The sequence below is a fragment of the Catharus ustulatus genome, chromosome Z (assembly GCF_009819885.2).
Source record: "Catharus ustulatus isolate bCatUst1 chromosome Z, bCatUst1.pri.v2, whole genome shotgun sequence".
Lineage (NCBI taxonomy): Eukaryota > Metazoa > Chordata > Aves > Passeriformes > Turdidae > Catharus > Catharus ustulatus.
Genome location: NC_046262.2, coordinates 40,142,878 through 40,166,824, shown reverse-complemented (window position 1 = coordinate 40,166,824; position 23,947 = coordinate 40,142,878). Strand labels below are relative to the sequence as shown.

At 37.9% G+C, this 23,947-nt stretch overlaps 2 protein-coding genes across 5 annotated transcripts in view; one reads left to right on the top strand and one right to left on the bottom strand.

Annotated features, from left to right (window-relative positions):
* FANCC (FA complementation group C) overlaps positions 1-22,643 on the top strand; it is a 64,316-nt gene extending 41,673 nt beyond the window's left edge. Inside the window, exons 8-15 of one of the 2 annotated variants that reach the window (XM_033086322.1) lie at positions 4,699-4,751; positions 7,301-7,400; positions 11,546-11,620; positions 12,854-12,929; positions 13,712-13,793; positions 17,139-17,310; positions 20,294-20,494; positions 22,274-22,643. In XM_033086322.1, coding sequence (XP_032942213.1) covers positions 4,699-4,751; positions 7,301-7,400; positions 11,546-11,620; positions 12,854-12,929; positions 13,712-13,793; positions 17,139-17,310; positions 20,294-20,494; positions 22,274-22,417 — 903 coding nt within the window. In that variant the 3' untranslated portion in view covers positions 22,418-22,643. The remainder of the gene's footprint in view (positions 1-4,698; positions 4,752-7,300; positions 7,401-11,545; positions 11,621-12,853; positions 12,930-13,711; positions 13,794-17,138; positions 17,311-20,293; positions 20,495-22,273) is intronic. The other variant, XM_033086323.1, reaches the window with a different exon arrangement.
* LOC117011070 (aminopeptidase O (putative)) overlaps positions 1-23,947 on the bottom strand; it is a 386,126-nt gene that overhangs the window by 134,827 nt on the left and 227,352 nt on the right. The gene's annotated exons all lie outside the window — the stretch shown is intronic.

Genomic DNA, 23,947 nt, shown 5'->3' with positions numbered 1-23,947 from the left:
TCCGCCCACTTGTCCTGTCACTGGTTGCCTGGGAGAAGAGGCTGACCCTCACCTGGCTGCACCCTCCTCTCAGGCAATTGTAGAGAATGATAAGGTCACCCATGACCCTCCTTTTCCCCAAGCTAAGATGCCCTGTTCCCTCAGCTGCTCCTCGCAGAACTTGTGCTCCAGACCCTTCCCAGCTCCAGTGCTCTTCTCTGGACACGCTCCAGCACCTCAATGTCCCTGGAATGAGATTTTGCTGAAGTCCAGGTAGAAAATATCCACAGTCTTTCTCTCATCCAATAGGCATATCACCTGGTCATAAGAGGCAATTAGGGTGGTCAGGCAGCCTGTCCCAATTCCCTGCTGTCTAGGCCTGATCCTCTGGTTGTCCTGTATGTGCTGCGTAATGGCACTCAGGGTGACCTGCTCCATAACCTTCCCTGGCACTGCATCAGGCTGACAGACCTGTAGTTCCTGGATCCTCCCTTCCACCATTCATGCAGATGGGTGTCACACTGGCCAACCTTCAGGCATCTGAGACCTCCCTGTTTTACCAGGACTAATGATAAATTATGGAGAGTGGCTTAATGAGCACTACTGCCAGCTCCTTCAGTGTCCTTGGATGGATCCCATCTGACTCTGCACACTTGTGATTGCCTAAGTGTCACTGACAACTTCCTTCCAGGTTGCAGGGGGTCTGTCCTGGTCCCCATCCCTGTCTACCTGCTCAGGAGGCTGCCCTGAGGACAACTAGTCTTACTAACAAACAAAACTGGTCTAACTAACATTAAATACATCAACTTCCTTCTCTGTTCCCTTCCATGTTCAGTAAAGGATGGAGATTTTTCTTGGCCCTCTTTTTGTAGTTACTGCATTTATAAAAACATTTTCTATACTCTTTCACAGAAATGGCCAGATTGAGTTCTAGTTGAGGTTTAGCCTTTCTAGTTTTCTCTCTGTATTACTTAATGACATCTGGAGTTGCAAAGTTCACAAGCTCTCCTTTTTTCCCTGAGTTCCCATGAAAGCTCCCAGCTCAGCCAAGGCAGTTGTCTTCTCTGCCAGCTCATCTGTTGGCACATGGAGATGGCCTGCTCCTAAGCCTTTAAGATTTCCTTCTTAAAGCATGTCCAGCCTTCCTGAACCCCTTTGTTTTTAAGGGCAGTTTCCTGAGAGACTCTCTGAACAAGAGTCCTGAACAGGCCAAAGTCTGCCCTCTGGAAGTCCAAGGTAGAGGTTCTGTTGGTCCCCTTCCTTATTTCACCAAGAACAGAGAAACTCCATCATTCCATGGTCACTGTGCCCACCACATGTCCCCCACCCTTCTCTGTTTGTGAACAGCAGCTCAGGCAGGGCATGCCCTGGCAGGCTCCCCTACCAGCTGTGCCTGAAGTTACCTTCCACACACTCCAGGAACCTGCCAGACTGTCTCCTCTCCACTGCTGAGTTTCCAGCAGCCATTTGGCGAGTTAAAGTCTCCCAAGAACCAGGGCTAGTGATCGTGAAACATCCACTGATAGAATATGTCACTTCATCCTGGTTGGGTGGTCTGTGACAGACTCCCAGCAGGATCTGTGCCTTGCTGTCCTTCCCTCTGAGTGTCACTCACAGGCTCTCAGCCTTATACCCACTACCCCTGAGCTCTGTACAGCCAAGCCCCTCCCCAGTGTACAGAGCCAATGAAAGAAGCATTAATGAGGAGGAAAAGAGGAAGGATGGAGAAAATTATTCTTAATGTTGATAGATTCAGGTGCTTTTAAAACTTCTGTAAAAATATACTTGTGCTTTAAAAATAAATGTAATCTTCAAAGGAGAAACACACTTGGCATTTTGTATAAGAAAAAGGTAATATTTCCTATTTTAAACTGGTAAATATAAAATTCAGAAACACAAATATGCAATTGGAAGATACAGAAACATTTGAAATACAGCACTGTAGTAGTTTCCTAAAGTTAGATGTGCTTAACTTCTAGAAGTGTTGGGTCCAATTAATTGCATGTGAGTATGGAAATCAAGAGTTACTACTTCAAATCTGTATGACCTTGGGCGTGTTTACTTCCCCATGTTTATTCTTACTCATGGTTGGTACAGAGCATTCTGTGATGTGAATAAAATGCCATATTCTGTCTCTTTTTTTTCCCATTTACTTGCTTACTGTAGATACAGATGTATTTTTTTACAGTTTTTATTCAGTTTAATTTTTAATTTAGTACATTTTTTAATTGTCGCTTTGTGTTATAAGTAAGTTGTTTAAGATTCTGCTTTCTAATAATACAGATACATAAGTAGTATAGTTCTCTAAGACTTGTGTCTGGAAAATGTTAAAAGTGTATTTTTTTATCGTAATACTGCACATGCAGCTCCAATTCTCTGTGTTTGAATATTTTTGTTTAGTGTATATTCTGCTGTCTGTATTGTGCATGTTTTAGAAGGGTTTTATGTACGGTTTGATTTCTGTGAAAAGCATTGAATAGTTGCAGACAAAAATTATTGAAATGTTAAATGCCTTTTTATTTTGAAAATATAAGGAGATAATGTCAAAAAGGAAAAAATTATATGAAAATCCCTCCTGGAAATTATAATCACTCCCAAATTCCAGAACTGCTGCTGGCAGTAACAGAATCATGCTGCCTGCTCTTCTCCTGCTACACAACAGACCATCTTCAAATTGCAGGGCAGACTTTTGCACTGTCGCAGCATTCTTGCTCTGAGTACTTGCAAATTAATTCCATTCAGTCCATTGATCAAAATCTTGTGAAATTAGGTAACAGTGGGGTTTGAGCTTGAGTTTGTTTTTCATTTTTTCCCTTTTGACCACCAGTGATGAAGTTCATACTGATTTCAGTAGTTTAGATAAAATCCTAGGGTCTATTAAGTATGATTTTTTGTAGTGAGTACTGTTAGAGTGCTGCTGTCTGTCAGGAAGAAGTGAGGAGTTTTTCACTGTTGTATACAGCACGTTTATTTTGGACTTGTTCAAAAGAGCTAGGATTTGATCTTGGTCTGTGAGTTGATGTGTTGGTGCACCCTTTCTGGTTTGTATCCAGTGTGTCAGCTTGTTATCATAGAAGTGTGCCTGCAAAGGTGGGTAGAGAGTCTGAAAGACAGGGGAGAAATTACTGAATTAACCCTTTAGCCCATAGGACTGGAAACATACTCTCACTTCCTTTCCACTCTCTCCAGTAGATCAGAATGGTTGGGTTTGGAAGGCAGCTCTGGAGCTCTAGTCCTGTCTTTCCACAAACAAACAAAACAAGCAGCCCCCAAAACAAAAGAAGCCAAAAACCAAACCCCAGGCCAGAAAACAGCCCAAAAGAGGGAGAGGCCCATACTTGCTATCGGTCTCGTGGCAGGGACTCCTTTCCTGCTGCACTGCCAGTGGGATTCAGGGCGCAGCTGCTGGCTGCTCCTGCTCTGGAGCAGGAGGTGGCGCACGTTCCATAGCACAGCTTGGACACAGCGCAAAGAAAATGGGGCAAAACAGCAAGATGAGGTGTCCCCTCCTATTTACAGTAAGGCAGACAGCTGGGGCAGAGGAGGAACTTTTCTAGGCAGTTTTTAGTAAGGGTTGGTTGGTTTTTAATATTATCGTGTATGGGTCATATTCAGCAAAGTCCTTGTTCTCCCTTGTACAGTTTAATTGTTTTAACTATATAATTATTATAACTTATTTTATATCTATTATATAATTATTATAACTTATTTTTATAAACATCATTTTTATATATTATTACAGTACTATATTAATTTTCTACTTGGTGCTTTTTAGCTTGAAACAAATGCATAAAAATTTTCAGTAGTGTGTTAAGCACTTTAGCTGCATTAATAAATACCATTTTATAAACACTATGCTTCCTAAAATTTATAGAATGCATTTTATTAAACATGCTTTACTCTAGGCTGTTCAAGAACTATATTCTTACCAAATCTTCAGGCACTAACATCAGAGACTCTAAGTGAGGATTTGCTTTACTACTTCGACTTAACTTAGTACTTTGGGGAATGCATAAGTGGGATTTTTTTTCTAGGTGTTCTATAAAAGCCCAAGAATATGGAATTAGAAAGCAGTGTGTTAACTGGTGCATGTTTAATATAAAGCCTCTCTCAAAACAGTCTTTTTTGTGGTAGCATGGTAAAAGGCTTCACAAGTTTAAAAAAAATATTTTGACACACTGAGATATTTAGCTTGTACTAGCAACTCAGAAGTTCACAAAAGAAGATAATACTGTGAAAAAAAAGTCTTAGACAAAAATGCATGAAAAACAATTAAAGGCAAAGATGATAAAATCAATTTCTGGAATTTAATTTTGAAGATGTATCAAGAGTCTCAAAGGACATCCAGAAAGGGTTGTCTGCCAGGAGGAAAGAAAAGCTTTTTGAAAAACCTATTCTCTATGTCTAGCCTCTAGCAATTGCATGCAACAACCTGTTCTTTCTGTCTGCCACGTTTAGTAGTCATAGTGATTGTTGTCATAAACAGTTTGGGAACCCAGGTGTTTGCATTTATCAGCTGTTGAGCCTGCTGGGTCTTGCTATGGAGAATCCTAAGAGTTCTAATCCTGAGAAGAGGGTTTAGTAAGGGTTTATCTTAGAGTTACAGTTTAATAATGGGTATGTAATAGCATCCATGAATTAAGCTGTAAGTTATGCAATGACAGTTGTGTAAGTTGTTTCTTATTAATACCTAATTTTCTTCCATTTGTTTATCAACAGCCACAAGCAGCAAGCCATCCTGCCATTTTCAGAATTGTAAATGAAATTTTCAAGTAAGTTTTAGAATTAGTGTGGGAAGGGCTTTAGATGACCCATTTAAACATTGAGGTTTTCTCCTTAAGCAGAAGCAGTATTATAGTATTATAATTTCAGGATTTCTTTTTCTTTACCTGTATGCTTTAAAGTCCCTTTCTGTGTAGTAGACTGCAAATAATGAAAAAAGTTTAAAATCTTATGAAATTTAAATAAAGTTACAATATAATAATCATTATTTAGTTGACTACATTGTATTTTAGCCTTTGAAATTTGTAATTTATTTTGTACTTCAGTAGAGATTTGTGGTTGAAATACAATTTTGAGATGAAAATTATAAATGCTGAAATGGCTTGGCCTATGCCAGCATGAAAATAGCATTTAGCAGAAACTTTTGCATTTACCACTGTAGCCTCTTTTACATTTTGTGAATGCTCTTCAGGATTTATGGTTGTAGATATGCTCTTAATGGCCTTAAACTATTGATCCACCTGTTAATAATGAGTTTGGTTTTGAATGCATTATTTTGAAGCAACCAATATATTGGTTACCACGTGGGGGCTTCAAATCCTTTATGTCCAGTTTTCAGTGGCTTTTCTCTTCTCTTCACTTGACTTAATACTTACCAATTTTAAGTAGATCTACTGCCAGGGTTATTAGTATTAACAATTCCAATACAAGAAGAATATATTTAGTGACTGACATCCTTTGCTCATCAAGTGTTTCCCTTCTTAGGAAAACAGGGCTCCCAGGTAAGACATGTTCAGGGGCATTTGTGTCTCTTTATGCGCATTGAGGTTTGTCCAGGCACTAACAGATGAGTCTGGGCTGTAGAAACTGTAGACCACTGTGCTGTGAGAGTGGAGCCACTTGGGAGCCACTGCTCTGGCAATCCTTTGTTGCTGTGGTCTCATGTCAGCACAGAGATAGCATTTTCTGAAGAGCTGAGATTAATCCCTTTCTCAAAGCAATATGCATTTAAAAATTGTTGTGATTTCAGCAGATGTGTACTGATGTCTTAGGCTGGAGGCTGTATATTGTGATGGCACAGGGAGACAAAATTTGTCCTAGCTTCTTTGCTTATTTAAGGTAGTGCTATATAAAATATTTTCTTAAAAAAATATATGACTTCACTAGTCTTTTGTATCCTTTCCCTTTGGTAGACAGTAGAAATGGATAAAATTATGTTTCTCAGCTAATGCAGGACTTTGTCCAACATGGTATTTCCTGGTAAAACTTCCCACTTCTATTAATGTTTCAAAAAGTTGTCAAAAAATTATGTTTTCCTGTTTCTAAGCCTGCATTTTTGCTCCCTTTCTTTACTTTGAATTGTTTCTGCTTAGTGTGCTTGTTCCTCTACATTGTTGGTATTAAAGTTATGGTGTATTTTTAGAACACTCTGTCTCTTCTCCTCTTGATACTCACATGAAACTGTACAAGTTAGCTGATTTTTGCAGACCAGTTGGTTTATGCAGCCTTCTGGGGTTTTTTGTTGAATTTGTCTAACATCCTTCCAACTATTATCAAATAGTGTGCAGATGTTAAGATACTATTCCAGTTGTAATCACGTATGAGATTTTAGAGAACTGCTGATAAAAAAAATGTACTTCCTTGCTTAGAAACTGTGTTAGGTTTCTACAGATGGCACAAAACTTCTTCTGTATTTGGAATTAGTGATCTATTAGAAGTATCGATCTAAGCATTCTGACTCTTTCTGTAATAGCTTTCCCTGCTGTTTACATGCATATTGAGATTAATTGTGCTAAATTGTCACATTGATATTACTTGCTGCTTTTATTTCCCAATGTTTTCTTGCTATGTGTGGCTATACAGAAGTCCGTACACCTGGACTGTTTTGAGTTTCCATGCACTATTTCTTCTCTTTATATCAGCAATTATATTTGCCTGTAGTTTTGTGACATTTCCATGTTGCAGTAATGTGTTAAGCTCTTCATATATTTTGGAAGAAATGAAACAATTCTCTAATACTTGTATCTCAGTGGCAACTTTGAACATTTTTTCTCCTTTCTACTTTATGTATTTCAAATAAGAGAATAAAAATTGCTGCTATGTGTTTTCCTCCATTTGCTCTGTTTGCTCAAGGTTGTTTTGCACTGTGGAAGGCGAGTTGAAGCATTCACCTTTGTAAATCTCTAGAATGACCTATGGGATGCAGTCCCACAAAACACTATAAAATATGCTTAATTTAATCATGGGAGTAGTTCCTCTGAACACAGTAAAGTGGTCAGATGCCAAATTTGGCTAATGAAGTTGTGCTAGTCTTTTTAATTGTATATTTATTCAAGTAGGATAAATTATGTGAATTAAATTATGTATACTATATATTTCTTAAGTCTAGTTTACCTGTAGGAGTTGTGTATGAGGTTTGTTTTTTTAAAAATTTAAATAAAATTTTAAAGGCCTGCGAAGTTAGTGTTTCTGTTAGTGGTGTAATGAGCTCAGACACAGTTTATACAACGAATGTACCTTTTTCTTTCATTTTAGTTAACAGTGGTGTGATGGGCAGACCAATTATCTGATCTGTCATATCTAACTTTTCGATTCCTAGGAATGCACTGATGGAAACTGATGGAACTTCAGAAGTTATGACAATAATACAGATGTTTACACAGCTCTTCCTTCAGGCTCATCAGAATGAAAACAAACAGGTTAGTCAAGATCACTTTCACAGTGTTTTTTCCAGTGAAAAAACGCAATATTTCATAAGACCCCAATTGTACTATTCAGTGAAGTGACTGAATATAATGAGGTAAATAATAGCATCCCTCGGTAGCTGTATAGATATGCCAAAGTTCAGTTCAAACATCTTCTCCTGCACATAAAATTACAGCATGAAACCAATCTGTAAGAACAATTTACCTAACTCAATCAAAGTACGTCTGCCTAAAGTGCTTTTCACAGGCTCAGTTCCCCTGATGCTGAAGTTTTTGCCTGTACAATGAACATGAACATTCATCTTTGATAAAAAGGAGGAAAAATGCTAGATGCATTTTCTTTTGCAGTAGCAGGGTCTCTTAGAATAAATTAAGCAGAGATAATAACCCCATTCCCAGTCCCCTAAATAATTTTAAGTAGGATATTGAATAGTCATATTTTTCTGTTTAGAAGCTAAAAGACACATAATACATACTGGGACACAGAATACAGACTGGTTTCAGTTCCTGATTCTCAACAATGGTCTCTGAATTTTCCTTGGTCGAAATTTTCAAATTTCACAGCTTAGTTTGTCTTCTTCTGGACAGATTTTTATATAGGTCTTACTGAACGGAATTAAATGAAATTACTTTTGTGTTAATTTAAACAAGAGCAAGATCAGGTTTTTACCTTAAAATTTTGAAATACAGATATGAAAAATCTGATCTTGCTTATCGGTTGCAAACTTGACTTCAGACTCCCAAATCACATGGTCACATCCTGATCTTCTTGTTTGTGTTTTGAAATCAAATTCATATGATGCAAGTTTGGGAAGACTCTTTTAAAGTACAGTAATTTCATGATTACAAGCTGCATCTGATTACAAGCCGCAGCTCCGGGTGTTGGCAGCCTTTAGGTCTTTGTCCGTGTATAAGCCGCACCGTTGTTCACAGCGAGGACCCGGGTGCAACGAAGTTGCCAATTAGTAACAGAATCGCGGGATCGCTGGGTTTACTGGCTCAACTCGGGCTGTGCAGGCTCGGCCTGCTCGGGGCTGCTGACGGGGCCAGGTGGCCCAGCTCAGTGCTACCGCTCGGGGGGGCCACTTGGAGCTGGCCGCCGCTGCCACCAGGCTCACTCGCCCTGGCCTGGCGCTGCCCTGCAGCGGCAAGCGGGGGTGGAGCCCGCTGGCACCTGCAGCGGCGTTGGCAGGCAGGCACAGAGTCCCCCGCTCCCGCGGCGGCAGCAGGCGGGGACGGAGCCCCCTGCCTCCCCCCACAATGCTGCCGGCATGGAGCCGGCCTCCACCCACTGCGCAACAGAGTAACCAATTTGTAACAACCGCGCAATCCCGGGTTTTACTGGCAGGTACTCGGCTCGGCACCTTGACTTCCTCTTCTGGGTTGGGAAATTTCAGAACTTTTTGCATATATTAGCTGCTCCTGAGTGCAAGCCCCATTTCCGGGTTGCGAGCAAAATTTTAGTCAAAATGGTGCGGCTTTTAATCATGAAATTACTGTAATTTAAAACCTTCCACTTGAAACTTAAAATTCCCAGTTGATTTTTTGTAGCTTTTTGAGGGAGATGGAAATTAAGAGAATGCTGGGATTTCTTTAAACTTGTGGCATACTGGCTTTTAATTAGCAGTGTGATTGAATCTGTCTTCTAGCTTCAGGCAGCTGTCTTGCTTAATATATTAATGCTGTGCATGATAATCTTGTGCCACCCTGACTGCATGGAAACAGCACACTGTGTAGCCCCAGGTGGGGATCAGTGGGTGAGAATGAAAGTAAGGATTCCACACCCATCAGACACCCAAGAGCTAATCCTGTTGTGCAGGCAGTATGTTTTCTTCAAGGTGAAAGTCGTTCACCTACTGGCATTGCAACATGGACTGCTGCTTATTTTTCTGAAGTGGTTTTAAATACTGAATTTCCTTTATTTAACTTGTGTACTGTTTGAGTCATGGAGTTCTAATTAAGGTATTATCTTTAGTGATAGAATTAAAAGTCCTTTCTCTCATATAATATAATATGATATGATATGTTATGATATAATATAATATAATATGATATGATATGTTATGATATAATATAATATAATATAATATAATATGATATGTTATAATATAATATAATATGATATGATATGATATGTTATAATATAATATAATATAATATAATATAATATAATATAATATAATATAATATAATATAATATAATATAATATAATATAATATAATATAATATAATATAATATAATATAATATAATATAATATAATATAATATAATATAATATGATATATACTATTATTCTTATATCAAGTCTAATTTTAGCTAACAGTTTGCTTGCAAAAAGGCAGGTACAGATTGCATCCTAAACTTTAAGTTAGTCTATCCCTTTTTTTTTTTCCCCTTTGGTCATGCCATCATTATATATATTCATAAGGTATCTGTCTTTGTTGTATCTGATTGCCCTTGACAGGACAGAATGTGCTCCATAGCAGTTAGAAGAATGGTAAAAACATTAATGATGTGGATGAAGTGGGTTCTGCCTGGTCACTGAAACCTTCGGAATTTATAGGCAAACATACATCCTTAAAATTTGCAAAACATTTGGGTAGTGTCTGGCAGTTCACAAGTTTGTGTGTTAGGAGGAGAGTGACTGTCTGTTGCAGTGTGGCAGCTGTCAGAAATAACTGTCTTTTATCATAACTTAGTAGACCATTTAGAGAGAACAAGGTTTGGCAGAAAAAAAGCTGAAGGATGGGAAAAGACAGTGCTACTGGATTTAGGATAGTCTTTCTTCTTCTATGTTTTTGGAGACTGAAAAAAGTATAAATGGAACATGGGGTATAAAACTACTTAGGAAAAAGTCCCTTTTCTGTAGTCATTGAAAAATAAATTAAAGAATGACTGCAGTGAGATCACTTTGGGATATGTTTTGTACTAGCAGATTTTCTCTAAGTTTGTGATGCTAGTGAAAGCTGACCTGAAGATAGTTGGGTCACGTTGCTTGTAAATTTGTGAAGTTGAAGTTCATATTTCTATTTGATGGAAATTATAATTTCCTCATGAATTATTTTCCCTTGATCATTTCAGAATTATCATAGGTTTTCACCTGGGAATTTTGTTTTATGTAGATGGATAAATATTTTAAACCAGTGTTCAATGTTTATTTCCTGTTACACATCATGGCAGTTATTAAAACCAGTCACATCCAAACTTGTTCTGTCTGTTCTTGTTCCTTGTTTTGCATTTTGTGATGGCATATGTGAGGAAAACTGGCTAAAATACTGTGTTTATATGACAAACCTTTTTGGCTTTGCCTAGAGAGTATACTGAAAATTGTTTTTCACTTAGCTTCACAATATTGTTTTTGTATGTAGCATGTGCTGTGGGTTGTCTTGGTTACTATTAACTGTGTCAAGGGGCTGCTTTTTCATGGGAGTTTCTGGTGCAAGTTAATTGGCTACATGCATACTTTACTATAGGGATTATTATTTTTCTAATTAGCCTAATTCCTCCCGACAAGTATTTAGAGTCTTACTATACCAGTGATATATAGGCTGTCTAAAAAGACGATATATATTAATGTGCTGTAATTTCACTTAACTGCTGTTGACAGAACAAAAAAAAGTAGTAGTATGTTTGTTTATAAGATGCGTGCATATATATACCAAGAGAAAATAGTTATTAAATACAGTCTTCATTGGATTTACAGCTCAATTACATTTTATAGAGTTCATATTCCCAGTCTGTGTTTGAAGAGATGATCTGTTAGCTAAATGACTTTTTACTCCTAAAAAAGAAGAGTTCTAAGATTAATGGTATGGAGATTCAAAGATGTAAATGAGAGAATCACAGATTGCTTGAGAATTGGACATCATCTTATCCAACTCCCCAGCTCCAAAGCATAGCTACTTAGAAGCAGTTGTCCAAGACTGTATCCAGATGGGACTCTGCAACTCTACTGGGCAAACTGTTGTAGTGTTTGGCCACCACACAGTAAAAAGAAAGTGAAAAAATAAATTACAGGAGTGTTTTCTGATACACAGACAGAACCTCCCGTGCTTGAGTTTCTGCTGTTATCTCTGATCCTGTCACTATGCACCACTGCAAAAAATCTAGTTCTGTTTTTTTGCACCCTCCTTCTAGGTTTTAATACATGGGAAGATGCCCCTTGAGCCTTCTCCTGGTCCTCTCAGCCGTTCCTCACAGAAGTTCTCCAGTGTGAGACATGATATATGTGGCCCCTTATTTAACTGGACATTAACTGGGCATAGTATTTCAGGTTAGCCTGCTGGAATGGCTGTTTACAGTGCTGAGGGGAGGTGAAGGAGCACCTTCCTGGACCTGCTGGCAATCCTTTGCCTAACACAGCTCAAGATATCACTTGCTGCTCTGACGCAGGCCACGCTACTGACTCACACTCACCTTGGTGTCCACTGGGTCCCCAGGCCCTTCTCTGCAAACTGGTCTCCAGCTGGGTGGCTGCCTGCATGTACTCGTGCCTGGGATCATTCCTCCCCAAGTGCGGGACTTTATACTTTCTCCTTGTTGACATTTATTTGCTTCTCTCAGCCTATTTCTCCAGCCTGTCAAGGTCCCTCTGATGGCAGCACAACTCTTTCACGTATCAACCACTCCTGCCGGTTTTGTGTCATCACCAAACTTCCCAAGGGAATTTGCTGCCCCTTCATCCAGTTCACTAATGAAAATGTTAAGGAGGACTGGACCCAGTGCTGACCCTGCTGTGCTCTGCTAGTTACTGGACTCCAACTAGATTTTGTGCCATGTGGGCCTGGCTGGGTTTGTCTGAAAGGGAGTTGGTGTTGCACTTGCACATACATGTTAGACGTGCCTGTAGTACACGTTTGCAGAACAAACAGATTAAAGGTGTGCTACTGCTAGTCTCAGCTATACAAGCAGTGTTCACAGCATACAGGTTGCATGTTCTCAGATAATCAGGGCAAGTCTGTTATCTGACACTGCTGCTGGATCAGGTCCTAAGAATTTTAGGTTTCCAGTTTTGAACAGATGGCAATAATCTACACAATGCCCTCAGATTCTGTAGATGTATTAGCTCTTAGTTTAATGTCATCTGTGAATCTGTTTACACTGGAAAATGAAATTAAACTAGTGTCTCTTTTAAGCTCTGCAAATTAAGAGTGAAAACTTATGTGATTACAGGAAAAAAAGCCTAGTAACATGCCATTTTCTTGATGCTCTGAATATTTTTTGATGCATGTACTTTTAAAATCTATAAATAATTACTTTTCATAATCAAGCTTTTCTCAAATATACCTCTTTTATATGCAAAATCCTAAAATTAACTAAACAGTTAATTTTATGTTTTCTGCCTCAGTCTGTATTGTTAACTACTGCCTTAGATGAGATTATTCACCATGTGGTTGTTTTGAAGACTGACCAGAAACGTCTTAAAATAATGATTTTGTGTCTTAGCATAAATTTCCACTGAAGGCCTACTTCCCAAATCATCACCAGCCTCTTGTTAGAGGTTTAGCCAGACGTCCTTTTGGTAAGTTTTTCATTAAGTATTTGCAACATTATGAATCTGCATGGTCTGTTTATGTCTTAAAATAACTTTAAAAGGGACAGAGATGACTTTTTGCCATTTCCTAAATAGGGTGTGTTTGATTTAGCAATTTTAATAATATTCTTTTAATGTATTTTTCTGCAGGAACATCTGATTCTTATGTAACAATATTACAAATGTAACTTTAAAGAAAACTAAATCAGAAGTGAATAACAAAGAAAGAATGCATAATTATGTGGGAATGAAACCATGTTAGAGAGATCGTAAAAATACTGCAATCTTCTAATGTTTTATTATCAGTATTTTCATTATGGAAAAAATAATGTATTTCACAAGAAACAGGCTTTCTGTTTCTCTCTGACGCTTGAATTCTGCAAACCAATTTTTTTTCAGGTTGCCTATTCATACAGATTAAGAAACCACTGTTCAAGTTGGTATGATTTTTTTATGAACAATAATTAAAGCTCAGTAAAAGAGCCTCTGAGAATGCTCTTGCACTGATTAGATATTAAGCTAGCAAAGGAACATCAGGCTCATTTCAATATTCCTAGCTGTACTTGCTTTCATGGCTTTATCAATCAACTGTTGTATGAAACACAGTAATAGCTATCGTTGAAAATTGGGAAATTTTTAAATGAAATTTTTATACTTTTTGAGAACTGAAACAGTTTTGAGAAATTTTATAGCTACCTTTATGCTTCAGTTTTACATTCTCATGGACAGGCTATGATTTTAAGAGTTTTGTTTTCGTCCTTCATCCTCAGAACTCCCAACTACCTCTTGGTCTCAACACTTAAAACAGATTTCGGATATGCTCAAAGCATTAGTAGAAGATACAAACGTTAGGTAAGCAGTAGAAGATCTTCAAACATTTTGTCCTTTGGTTGTTAGTCTGTGAAAGGTCATGTCATTTGAAGTCTTTAGTGGCTGCATTTCATAATTTTCTTATTACTAAGTTTGACTTTATTTTTAGAACAGGACTTGGATTACTTACTGAACCTGAACTTTATAGCATCTATCTACCTGACCATTAAGCCTCTTAGGAAACAAAATCTTGTCATTCCTTCCAACAAATAAGCTGCAAATTGGAAATGCTATGTCTATTCTCCCATTTCTCCCTCAAAACTTGTAACCCTGTTTTATGAAGAAGCTTGGCTTTCTGCAGGTTTGTACAAATGTCCAAACTGCAAACTTTCTTCTTTTCGTAAATATGTGACTGCCAGACTGCAGTATCATTTTTGTTGCATTAATCATTGGGCTGTCACTCCATGTTTCTGACCTGCTGCCCTTGGCATCTACATGAATTATGCTTTGGTAAGGGATATTCTGGGATTATATGAAAAGAAGGAGAAAACAGGCATCTCTATCTGCTTGTAATTCTTTCTTAAGAGGCATGTGATGAGACCTGACTTGTATAGAGCTTGGACACAAGTTTGCTTAGGTCTGCTCTGAGAGTTAGCTGTCCAAAGAACATTACACAGCTTTTAAATTCAAAGAAACCAAACCATTTTTTACTTTAAACTTGAAATATATCAAAATACACATAGAACACCAAAGCCAGCCAGACTTGCAGAACAAGGTCGTAGAATCACAGAATCACCTAGGCTGGAAAAAACCTTTGAGATCATCAAGTCCAACCTATGATCTAACACCACCTTGTCAACACCAAGTGGCACATCCAGTCTTTTTTAGACATCCCCAGGGACAGTGACTCCACCACCTCCCTGTCCAGCCCATTCCAATGTCTGGTTACTTGTTCTGTGAAGAGCTTCTTCCTGATGTCCCAGGTAAACCTTCCCTGGTGCAGCTTAGGCCTGTGTCATCTTGTCCTGTCCCTGGTGCCTGTGAGAAGAGACAAAGGCCCACCTGGCTGCACCTCTTTTGTAATCATTATGGAGAGCAGTAAGTCTCCCCTGAGCATCCTCCAGGCTCAACAACCCCAGCTCCCTCAGCTGCTCCTCATATGACCTGTGCTCCAGACCCTTCACCAGCTCAGTTGCCCTTCTCTGGACACACTCCAGCCCTTCAATACCCTTCCTAAACTGAGGGAAGAACTGGACACAGCAGTCAAAGTGTGGCCTCACCAGTGCCCAGTGAGGGGGACATTCACTGCCTTGGTGCTATTCCTGATACAGTCCAGAATGCCACAGGCCTTCTTGGCCACCTGGGTGCACAGTGGCTTGTGTTGTCTGGCTTTAATCAGTAGCCAAGTCCCTTTCTGCCTGGCTGCTGTCCAACCACTCTGTCCCGGTTTTCCCCCTGGGTACTGGAACAAAGACACTTGCAGCCATGCTTGATTTCAGTTAACTCACAGGGGCCTTTCTCTTTTTGCTGAGTGGCAGAAAAAAGCTCTTTGTTGTTCCCTCTGAGGCCAGGCTGTCTGGTGGTAGCTTCTCACTTTCTGTATGAGCTGCAGTTCAGTGCTCTCCTGTTCTTCCCTGAAGTGTGTCAAATCTTTCTGTCCTTGGAGTGTGACCCATAGCTGACCCTGACTTCTTAAAGAAACACATAACTCAAGCTTAGAACAAATAAATAAAACAAATACCATCCATCATAATGCATTACAATAATATAACCATGTCTGTTCTTCTTTTGTTGCCCAGCCCTTTCTTGGTTTATATATAGTTGTTCTCCCCCTTTATTTTTAATAGTACACTAGTTTGAACAGTATTGTACTTCCCAGAATACACTCTTACTTCCTTTAGAACTCCTACAACAATTATGCTTTCTACCAAACCCCTCCCAGTTAGAAAGAAAATAGATCTAACGTGTTGTAAATACTAATATACATGAAGAAACCATTCTGTTTTCTTTTATTGCTTTATTCCTGATTCTGTATTCTTTTGAATAAGGTAAGATGAATAAGGTTTACAGAGAAGAAAAAATATTGTTACACAGCATATCCTGTTGCTTCTCAATGCTCTCTTCATATAGGTGGATTTTCAGGGGTTTTGTTTTATACCAAATGTGAGCCTTATAACAAAGTGGTTTTTGTGTCCTTCTAATCAACAGATTCCTTTTGTGCAATATCAATTTAGTATTATATGTAGTACTCCCAGTGAATAGTGAATGTTACATGGCATTTTAAACCAGAAATCAGTTGAACAGTTAATGAACTTATGGATACTATGTTAGGGGAAGTCCCCCAAAAAAGTGAAGGGCAGTTTTGGCAATGGCAGTGGAGCATAGATGCCACTACAGAGCAGGCAGAAACAGCAGTGGGGACAGAAGTGGAGGGTACAGCAGTTATTGTAAGGATAGAAAATCTTTAAGATAATGGTGACATCAACTCTTGGAATTTCTAAGATCTCTTGTAGTTTCCAAAGGTGACACAGAAGCTTTTTGAGTTGCCAGGAATAATACATAAGAAAAGCATCTAATTCTTTCAAGTTTTGCCAAATTTATTAGGAATAATTGTTCCTAGTTCTTAATCTTAATCTAGCTGTCCTTCTGTTTGTCCTTCCATGCTTAGTTTAACTTTTTTTGCTTCTGAGACACCTGCCATTAGTTTGCATCTCTTTTCTTTAGTCTTCTCTGACTTTAGAGGAATGCATATGAGAAAGTGTGGAGATGAGTGGTTGTCCTTTCTTATAGCAATAATCCTTTTGTAAACACTGTCAAAATTTTCATTTGAGAGGACACTTCTTTAAGAAGAATTTTAACAGTCAGAGATAGACTTTAAAATGCACTTTAAAACTTTATATTTAGTGCATATAAATATAATTCTTCATGAATTACCAAAAAATACGCACTTCGTGAATTACCAAAAACCAGAAAATAGCCCTGGAAAGCAACAGAGAGAAGGGGAAAGGCAGCAGTATGTTAGAGTGTAATACTTCAGATATGATTTAAAGTTTTGGAAATCCTGCAGCTGAAGAGTATGAACAGTAGGGATGAATTTTATTATCTATCGTTTAATACGTAGTGTTTTGTCACAGTTTATTAGAAGCTGCTGTTAAGAATAGTCTGTTGTACTGTTAATCTGTAGTAGCAGTGGTGTGTTCTGGTTTGATTGTGATTTCAGATAATAAAGTAGTACATGGCTGTATGATTAGCAGGTAAGGCATTCGCTGTTGAAGAGTAGTTTAAGGATTTTTTTTAAAGTTAACTCAACACCCTTAGTAGTTAATTTAAAGCAACTAAAAATGTTAATAGTGAGAAATACCTAATTTTATCTGTGTTCTTTTCCAGTTCTCTCACTGACCTCTTTGAAACCTGGTTTTTGGTTGCTTGTTTCGGAGAATGGCTGGATATCGCAGCAGAACAATTACTGAAAGCTACTGTAGAACCAGATGCTGTGCTGTGGCTGCTGGCATTTTACTACTGTCCTAAAAATGAAAATCAACAAAGGACTCAAACAATGGTGGGTAATGTAGTGATAGTAGCTGGCAATAAGCAATCCATAGTCTGATTATGTCTTATTGCTGTAAAACAAACAGTGCACACCAGAAAAATGAAATTACTTTACAAAGTCTCTGGGAATTGTGTTGCAGTGGAGAATTTGAAAGATGTTTTTTTCCCTGATTTTTGACATTTAGAAAAACGTTGTTCCTCCTTTTTAAGTATGTGATATAGATTAGCACCTTCTTGGCTTTCTTTTGGAAAACCAAGGTGGTGTTAATCATAGGTAAAAGTACTCTAGTGATGTAATTTTTTAAATCAGTGTGGCAGAATTCAGCATGCCTGTGTTATGGCATCTTCTGAGAAGGAAACAAGAGAAATCACAGCAGTTGTAACCATGAAGATACTTATCAAACACGGCTTTGAATCCAGCCTTGCCAAACTATTCCGATATCTCTCCAGTTTTTGGCATGTGATACTGTAATAAATATGTGATAATACCATATGCTGGGTTGGTAACAGAAGGAGCAGTGTTCTAACCTTACACACTGTACTGCACGAAGAGTGCTGTGCATCTGTGTATGCAAGCAAATACTTGAAAGCCTTTAATTTAAACCTATTATGCAAATCTGAACTAGCCCAAGCAATTGGATCCACGAAGCCCCAATTCAAAAGGCTGCAACTTGTCTGGTCTTCCTTAGGAAAATTTGAGAATGGATTCTGGTGGATTTAAAAATGCAGCTCAGTACACCACAGCAGTAAAATCATGCTTTAAATTTATGTCTAATGGTCCATGTACAACAGTGCATTATGCAATATTTTATTTCCTTTTGTTCCCCTCCTGCTTCCCAGATGGCACTACAAATGCAAGATCACATCCCAATCACTTACAAAATTTTTTTTCTCTTAAATTTCTCATAGTCTAGGAGCAGGGGATGGGATGTTGGCTGAGCAAAGTTAGAGCTATGGTGAAGTAAAGAAATCAAGGGGTTTTTTTGAATGTCGTTTTGGGAAAGCAGGCAATCTGTGAGCAATAAACAAGACTGAATGAAACTATTTCACTACAGGTGCAAATTAATGTATGGAATATTGTTCTAACTCCACAGAATGAAATAAATGTGTCCCATATATGAAATCATCTCCCTGTGTGTCCTCTATTCCATCAGTTTGTTATTCAGTCATAAGACAAACTTTAGAAACAAAAAAACTGTTCTACTGACAACCCACACAGTGACTCATCTTTTCTCAGAGGTCTATTTCAGTTCATTATCATTCTTCTCTTAGGTATTTGAACTGAGACCTTTTTTTTCTTTTTTTTTTGCACAGGTCAGGCTACTTCAGAAGCATTCCCACACTTCATGCAAAGCTTCTGCCTTTAGTTAGGTGTTTGGGTTTTTTTTTAATTTGTCCTTTGGCAGATTAGCTCTCAGCTCTTTCAAATGAAGAGGTTTCCACTTCAAACCCAACAACTTTCACTAGTTAAGGATTAACATGGCATGGGAACTTCTGGAAGATGTCAATCTGGAGTACAGTAATTTCACAACTATAAGGCGCACCCTTTTGACTAAAATTTTCCCCCAAACCTGGAAGTGCGCCTTATAGTCTGATGCGCCTTATATATGGACAAAGTTCGGAGATTTGCCGACTCCCGGAGGTGCACCTTATAGTCCGGTGTGCCTTATGGTCGTGAAATTACTGTACTTTCCATTCAGCATTACTTTTGTGTGGAAAGGTGCGCACTTATGGCTTAGGATTTTGTCTTCCTGCTCTGTACTTTAGGTAGCACCTTTGTATTAACCAGAGTGTAATACAAAGGGTTTAAATTATTCGAAGAAAAAAAAAAAGGCTATTTTTGCTGTTCACTAGAGTTCACTCATATGTGCAGGACTAGATATTCTGCTCCTCAATATTTATTCATTTGGTGCACTCCTTTCATATCTTTAGGGTCTGAAACACTGAAGGAGCAAAACTTGGAGGTTGGTACTAAGCATGAGATTTCTAGGGTACATGAGCTTTTGGAGCAGGACCAGCTACTCTCCATCTGCAGTCTCTGGCTCATATGGTGTACAGAGGAATAAAGAATCGTGAGGAATTCCAGTTAGCTTTCTGTACATCCGATATCATTTGTACCTCACATGTAATTGTGGACTTAATGCAAGAATAGCAGCTTTTCCAGGCTATATTGTGTGAAATTGTTAAAAGGGTAGGTCAACATCAGTTAAATAAATGTCTGAAAAAAATTGTTCCAGTGAATATCCTTGAGAATTTTCCTTAGGGTCTGCAGTGGTGTATTTTTCTCTTTTTCCAACTGATACTACCATGGAATTTGCATTCCATCTACAAGTTTTTTCAGTTAATTTTTAATACAGGGAACAGAATTATTAGGATTGTTTTTGCAGTAGTTTCTTAAGGTTTTTTTTTATAGAGGTGCCAAAATCTTCTGTTTCCTACTCCCAATAAAAATTAGGTTTTATTGTCTAACTCACAGCATAAAAACATAGGTTGTGAACAACAGAGGAAGAAGTTAAAATGAACATTCTTACCAGAACATTTTATCAGCCGAGGTCAGGCTGCATGGGGATTTAATTGATTTACAGCAGCAATACTGAAATGAGTCCTTGAGGAGCCTTTGTTTTTTTCCCACAATGCAAAAATCAGACCATATTCTTCTGAAGGGCTTTCTCCATTTCCTTATATTATTAAAAAGGTAAAATTATTATTAAAAAAGGAAAAATCCTGGCTTGATGCCCTGTCTGCTTCATTTGTAAGACCAAAGAAAAAAGTCCATTCTGTCTACCTTTGTGTGGAGGAATCAGTGTAAAAGAAATGTGTTACAGCCCTTTCTTCCCTGGTTTTCCTGCTGTTCAAATTAAAACTTTTTTCATGTTTGAGTTGTTTCTCCAAGGATTCAGTTTTCTTTTAGTGTATAAATCTGAAGTAAAAATACCATAGATTTGATTTTTACTTGTCTCTGATCCTGCATCCTTTGAAATTATTTCCTACAGGTAGAAGCTCAAGCAGTCTACAGTTACCTAATGATGCTGTTCAGCTGTGCAGACCTTTCTCTCAAAGACCTGGAGGCTGCTGTACACAGGGTAACGGGTGTAGAGCAGTGTTGTAACCAGCGTCTTACAACACATCTCCTGACCAGCTTCTTGCTCTTTTCACCTGGTGCACATAAGATTGCCCAGGAATGTATTTACCGTGTAAGTGTTTTCTTCCCTTTTTTTTCAGGTTAACAAGTTTCTACCTCTTAATAAAGAAAACACGTAACAGAAAATTAAAGGAAACTGTGATTACAACAGCCATATCTAACCTGCTACATATATATATTTCAGCTACAGTAAAAATATTTTCCATTCACTTCTTGATCTCACTGACAGGGTTGCTGTCGTCACTATACAGAGGCAGAAAGAGCTGAAGTAATGGCTTGCAGTTAAGGGATACCTACAGTTCATTTACACATGGTATAGATAGCATGTGCAAGCATTTTGATTTTCCCATAAAAATCACTTCCTAAATGATCCAACCACTGCAGACATGATGGAACTCTCGCAGTTTTCCATTGCATGAACAGCTGGTTGCTAGGTCTTAGCATTGATGTGGCAGAAGCTTGGTGTGTTGGCACAGCCAGTGAGGAAGAACAGTGTGGAAATAATTGAGAGAGAAGGAAATAACGAAGAGCTAAGATAGTGTCTCTTACGGCGTAAAAAAGATCAAGAGGAGTAAAAGGCTGGAAGCTTGCCACAGTATCTTCCTGTTGGTGATAACAGCCTTCAGGTATATTGGTGCAAACTGTGAAATGTGTTTGTGTCTCTTAAGATAAACAGTGCTATCTCAGTGTAGGATTACAAATCCTTTCCTTATTATCAAACCATATTCTTGTAAGAAGTGCATGCTCCTTATGCAAGCAGGTCTAGGCCTAGTGTGTAGTTTTAATACTTCCAAAAGTTTTTCTATTCAGCAGCAGTGCGGTCTTATGTATAGACCTGTGTAAGGTATACAGCATGTGTAAAGCATCTGATTTTGTGACACAGCTGGCTGACTAAAAAGACACTTTTCCTCTTAAGGAAGGGCTAAGGTATTTCTCACATCCTAGTGTGCAAGTTCACAAATGATCAATTTTCTTCATCATAAGAATGTAGTGGTAAAGTTTGGGGAGGGGTTTATGTATTTTTACAGATGACTGTTTTCTAGTTTCTCTTCATGAAGGGAGTGCAGCTGTTGAGCTGTGATGCTGTAATGTATGAGCTGGCTACTTTAAATCCCTCCAGGAGGACCAAAGGCAATCTTCTGCTTCCTTATAGATAGCAATATAACTAACTTTCAAAACTCTGAATATTTCCCACTGCAGAGTGGTCATGAGCTGTTGTAGGCAGTTTGTTGGTTTATCAATCTGATTAATTTTGAATTTATCTGTATAATCAGTAATGTGTAGCTAGTGATTTGAGAAGGACTAAAGATAATATGAAAGGCAGAATGGTGTGGAACTGATTTAAGATGCACTGCTGTGGGTTTTTTTAGCACAGTAAGTTTTGGGTTTAAGATGGTTAAAAAGGAGTCAAGTCCCTCCTGATCTGCAGGGTCTTTTCCTGGTTTTTTGTCATGTTCTGAGGGAGGGAGCTTTCAAACTTTTGAAACCTTTACAGAATTCAGTTGTCTCCTCAAATACATGCTGAACGTTCATATACTTCTAGTTCTTTTGTATGGCAATGACTTACCTATGGTTATACTGTCTATCCATTTGTGTTTCCTTTAAAACTTTCTGGCCTCTTGATTTGTTTCACTTAAATTTGAGACAACAAAAGAAATCTCAGAGTTGCTCAGCTCCATTGGGATGTATGAAAAGAGATACTTTGGGCAGAAGTTGGTTCTCACATATTCAGTGGTGAGGGAAAAAATCCGGTTTTCTTGCAAGTATTTTGAAGAATTCTTAGTATTTAGCAACATAATTGCCTGATTTAACCTTTTGTGTTTCCTTTCAGATTACTGAGATAACTGATACAAGCAAAGAAGTTTATAATCTTCTTATTCGTACTGCATACAGATTTAACCATAGTGGAGAAGAAAACCAAAGGACTGTGACGCTGCTGAATGCACTTCTTCAAAAACTTCCATTGAAAGTTTAGAATTTTAGTGTCATCTGTTTATCAAACCAACAAATCAGGTCTTTATCCAGGTGTCAGCATCTGGCACTGCAGCTTACCATGGGCAGTGAGATACCTATATAAGTTATATCTGCTAATTTATATTCCCTTGTTTATATTGAAAAATAATCTGTTGTTTGGAAATGTTAATAGTTTGAAACATAATAGTAAATATTAAAGATGCTTGAAAATTTTGTTCTGAGTACCTTCTTTAACAAGACACCTATATAATTGAAACTAGTTCATTCATCTCCTTGTTTATCTGACTGAGGATCAGTTTTTCTCCCAAAATACGCCTGTGGGGTTTTTTAAAGCAAGTGATATTCAACTGCTTGATTGTTGTTACTAAAATGCTTTGTTCTGTGCTTCTGCTTTTATTAAACTAACCATGATCTCAAGTGATTCATGGTATTCTCAGGAAATCAGTGAGTGATGTTTCCTGCACTCTTTCCTTCTTTTTGAAAATGTTTCCAAAATGAAACTCTTCCCAGATTTGCTAAATGTGGTTTTTTTTTTTCAATTCTGCAGCTCTCACAGGACAGTGTTCTCCTCTAACAACTATACCAATAGCTGGTCTATCTTAGCAGATATGCAGACATAAAACTGATTGTAGTACAGCCCACTTAACAGTGTGCTATGTCTGATAATATTATTTATTCATTTAAGAAATATGGGGGGTTTATTCAGACAAAAGAGGGCAAGCAAAACAGAGACATAAGGACATTTTCCAGTTCAAAGGGTCAGACTTCCTATAAAGGTTGCAACTCATTGACTTTGTTTTAGAGTCCAGTAGTCATTTGCTTACTTCTTTGTTAAAGTCTTTTTGTCTCCTGTAAGGAGCATAGACAGGTAGCAATGGTTTATATTTTTTTACCTTTAGGAAAGTATTTTTCCCATGAAGTTTTGTGAACTTGTCTCTAGCTTAACTAGAAAAATAAGCATGGAGAATAGTAGTGATAGTGGATCCTGAATTCCTCACTAATTTGTTCTCCTGTATTGCTTACCTGAAATACCAGCAATTGAGCTATGCTACTCAAATATGCTACTTGGAATACTATTCTTGTATTTAAAATTCAACACATGTATCTTGAATTAATAAAGTTTTGAATGTAGCATTTATTTTTGAGCAAGGGGAAAGAAAAACAGTGTACTTAGTGTCCTTTGGCTGTAAGAAGTGGAAAGATATTTTCTGTTATGCTGTTAACTGATTTCTTACACTTTTGTTCCCAGTGAGTCATATTATTAAGTTGCATGCCCTCTCAGTCAGTTTGCTAGTGAAAAAACAAACACATGATGTATGTCTGCAAAGAAAAGGGTTTTTTCTCTTTTTTGATTTAAAAAAATTCGATGAAAATTCCGAAAGAAATATGTAGCAATTTTTTTGTTAATAACCACACACATCTAAAAAAGTAAAATCAAGGAACCCAGTTTTCTGTTCCCTGAATACCACAACTGAAAAGCATGGGATTAAACTAATTTTTTTTTTTGGTAACAAACTCAGAGGTATTTGTC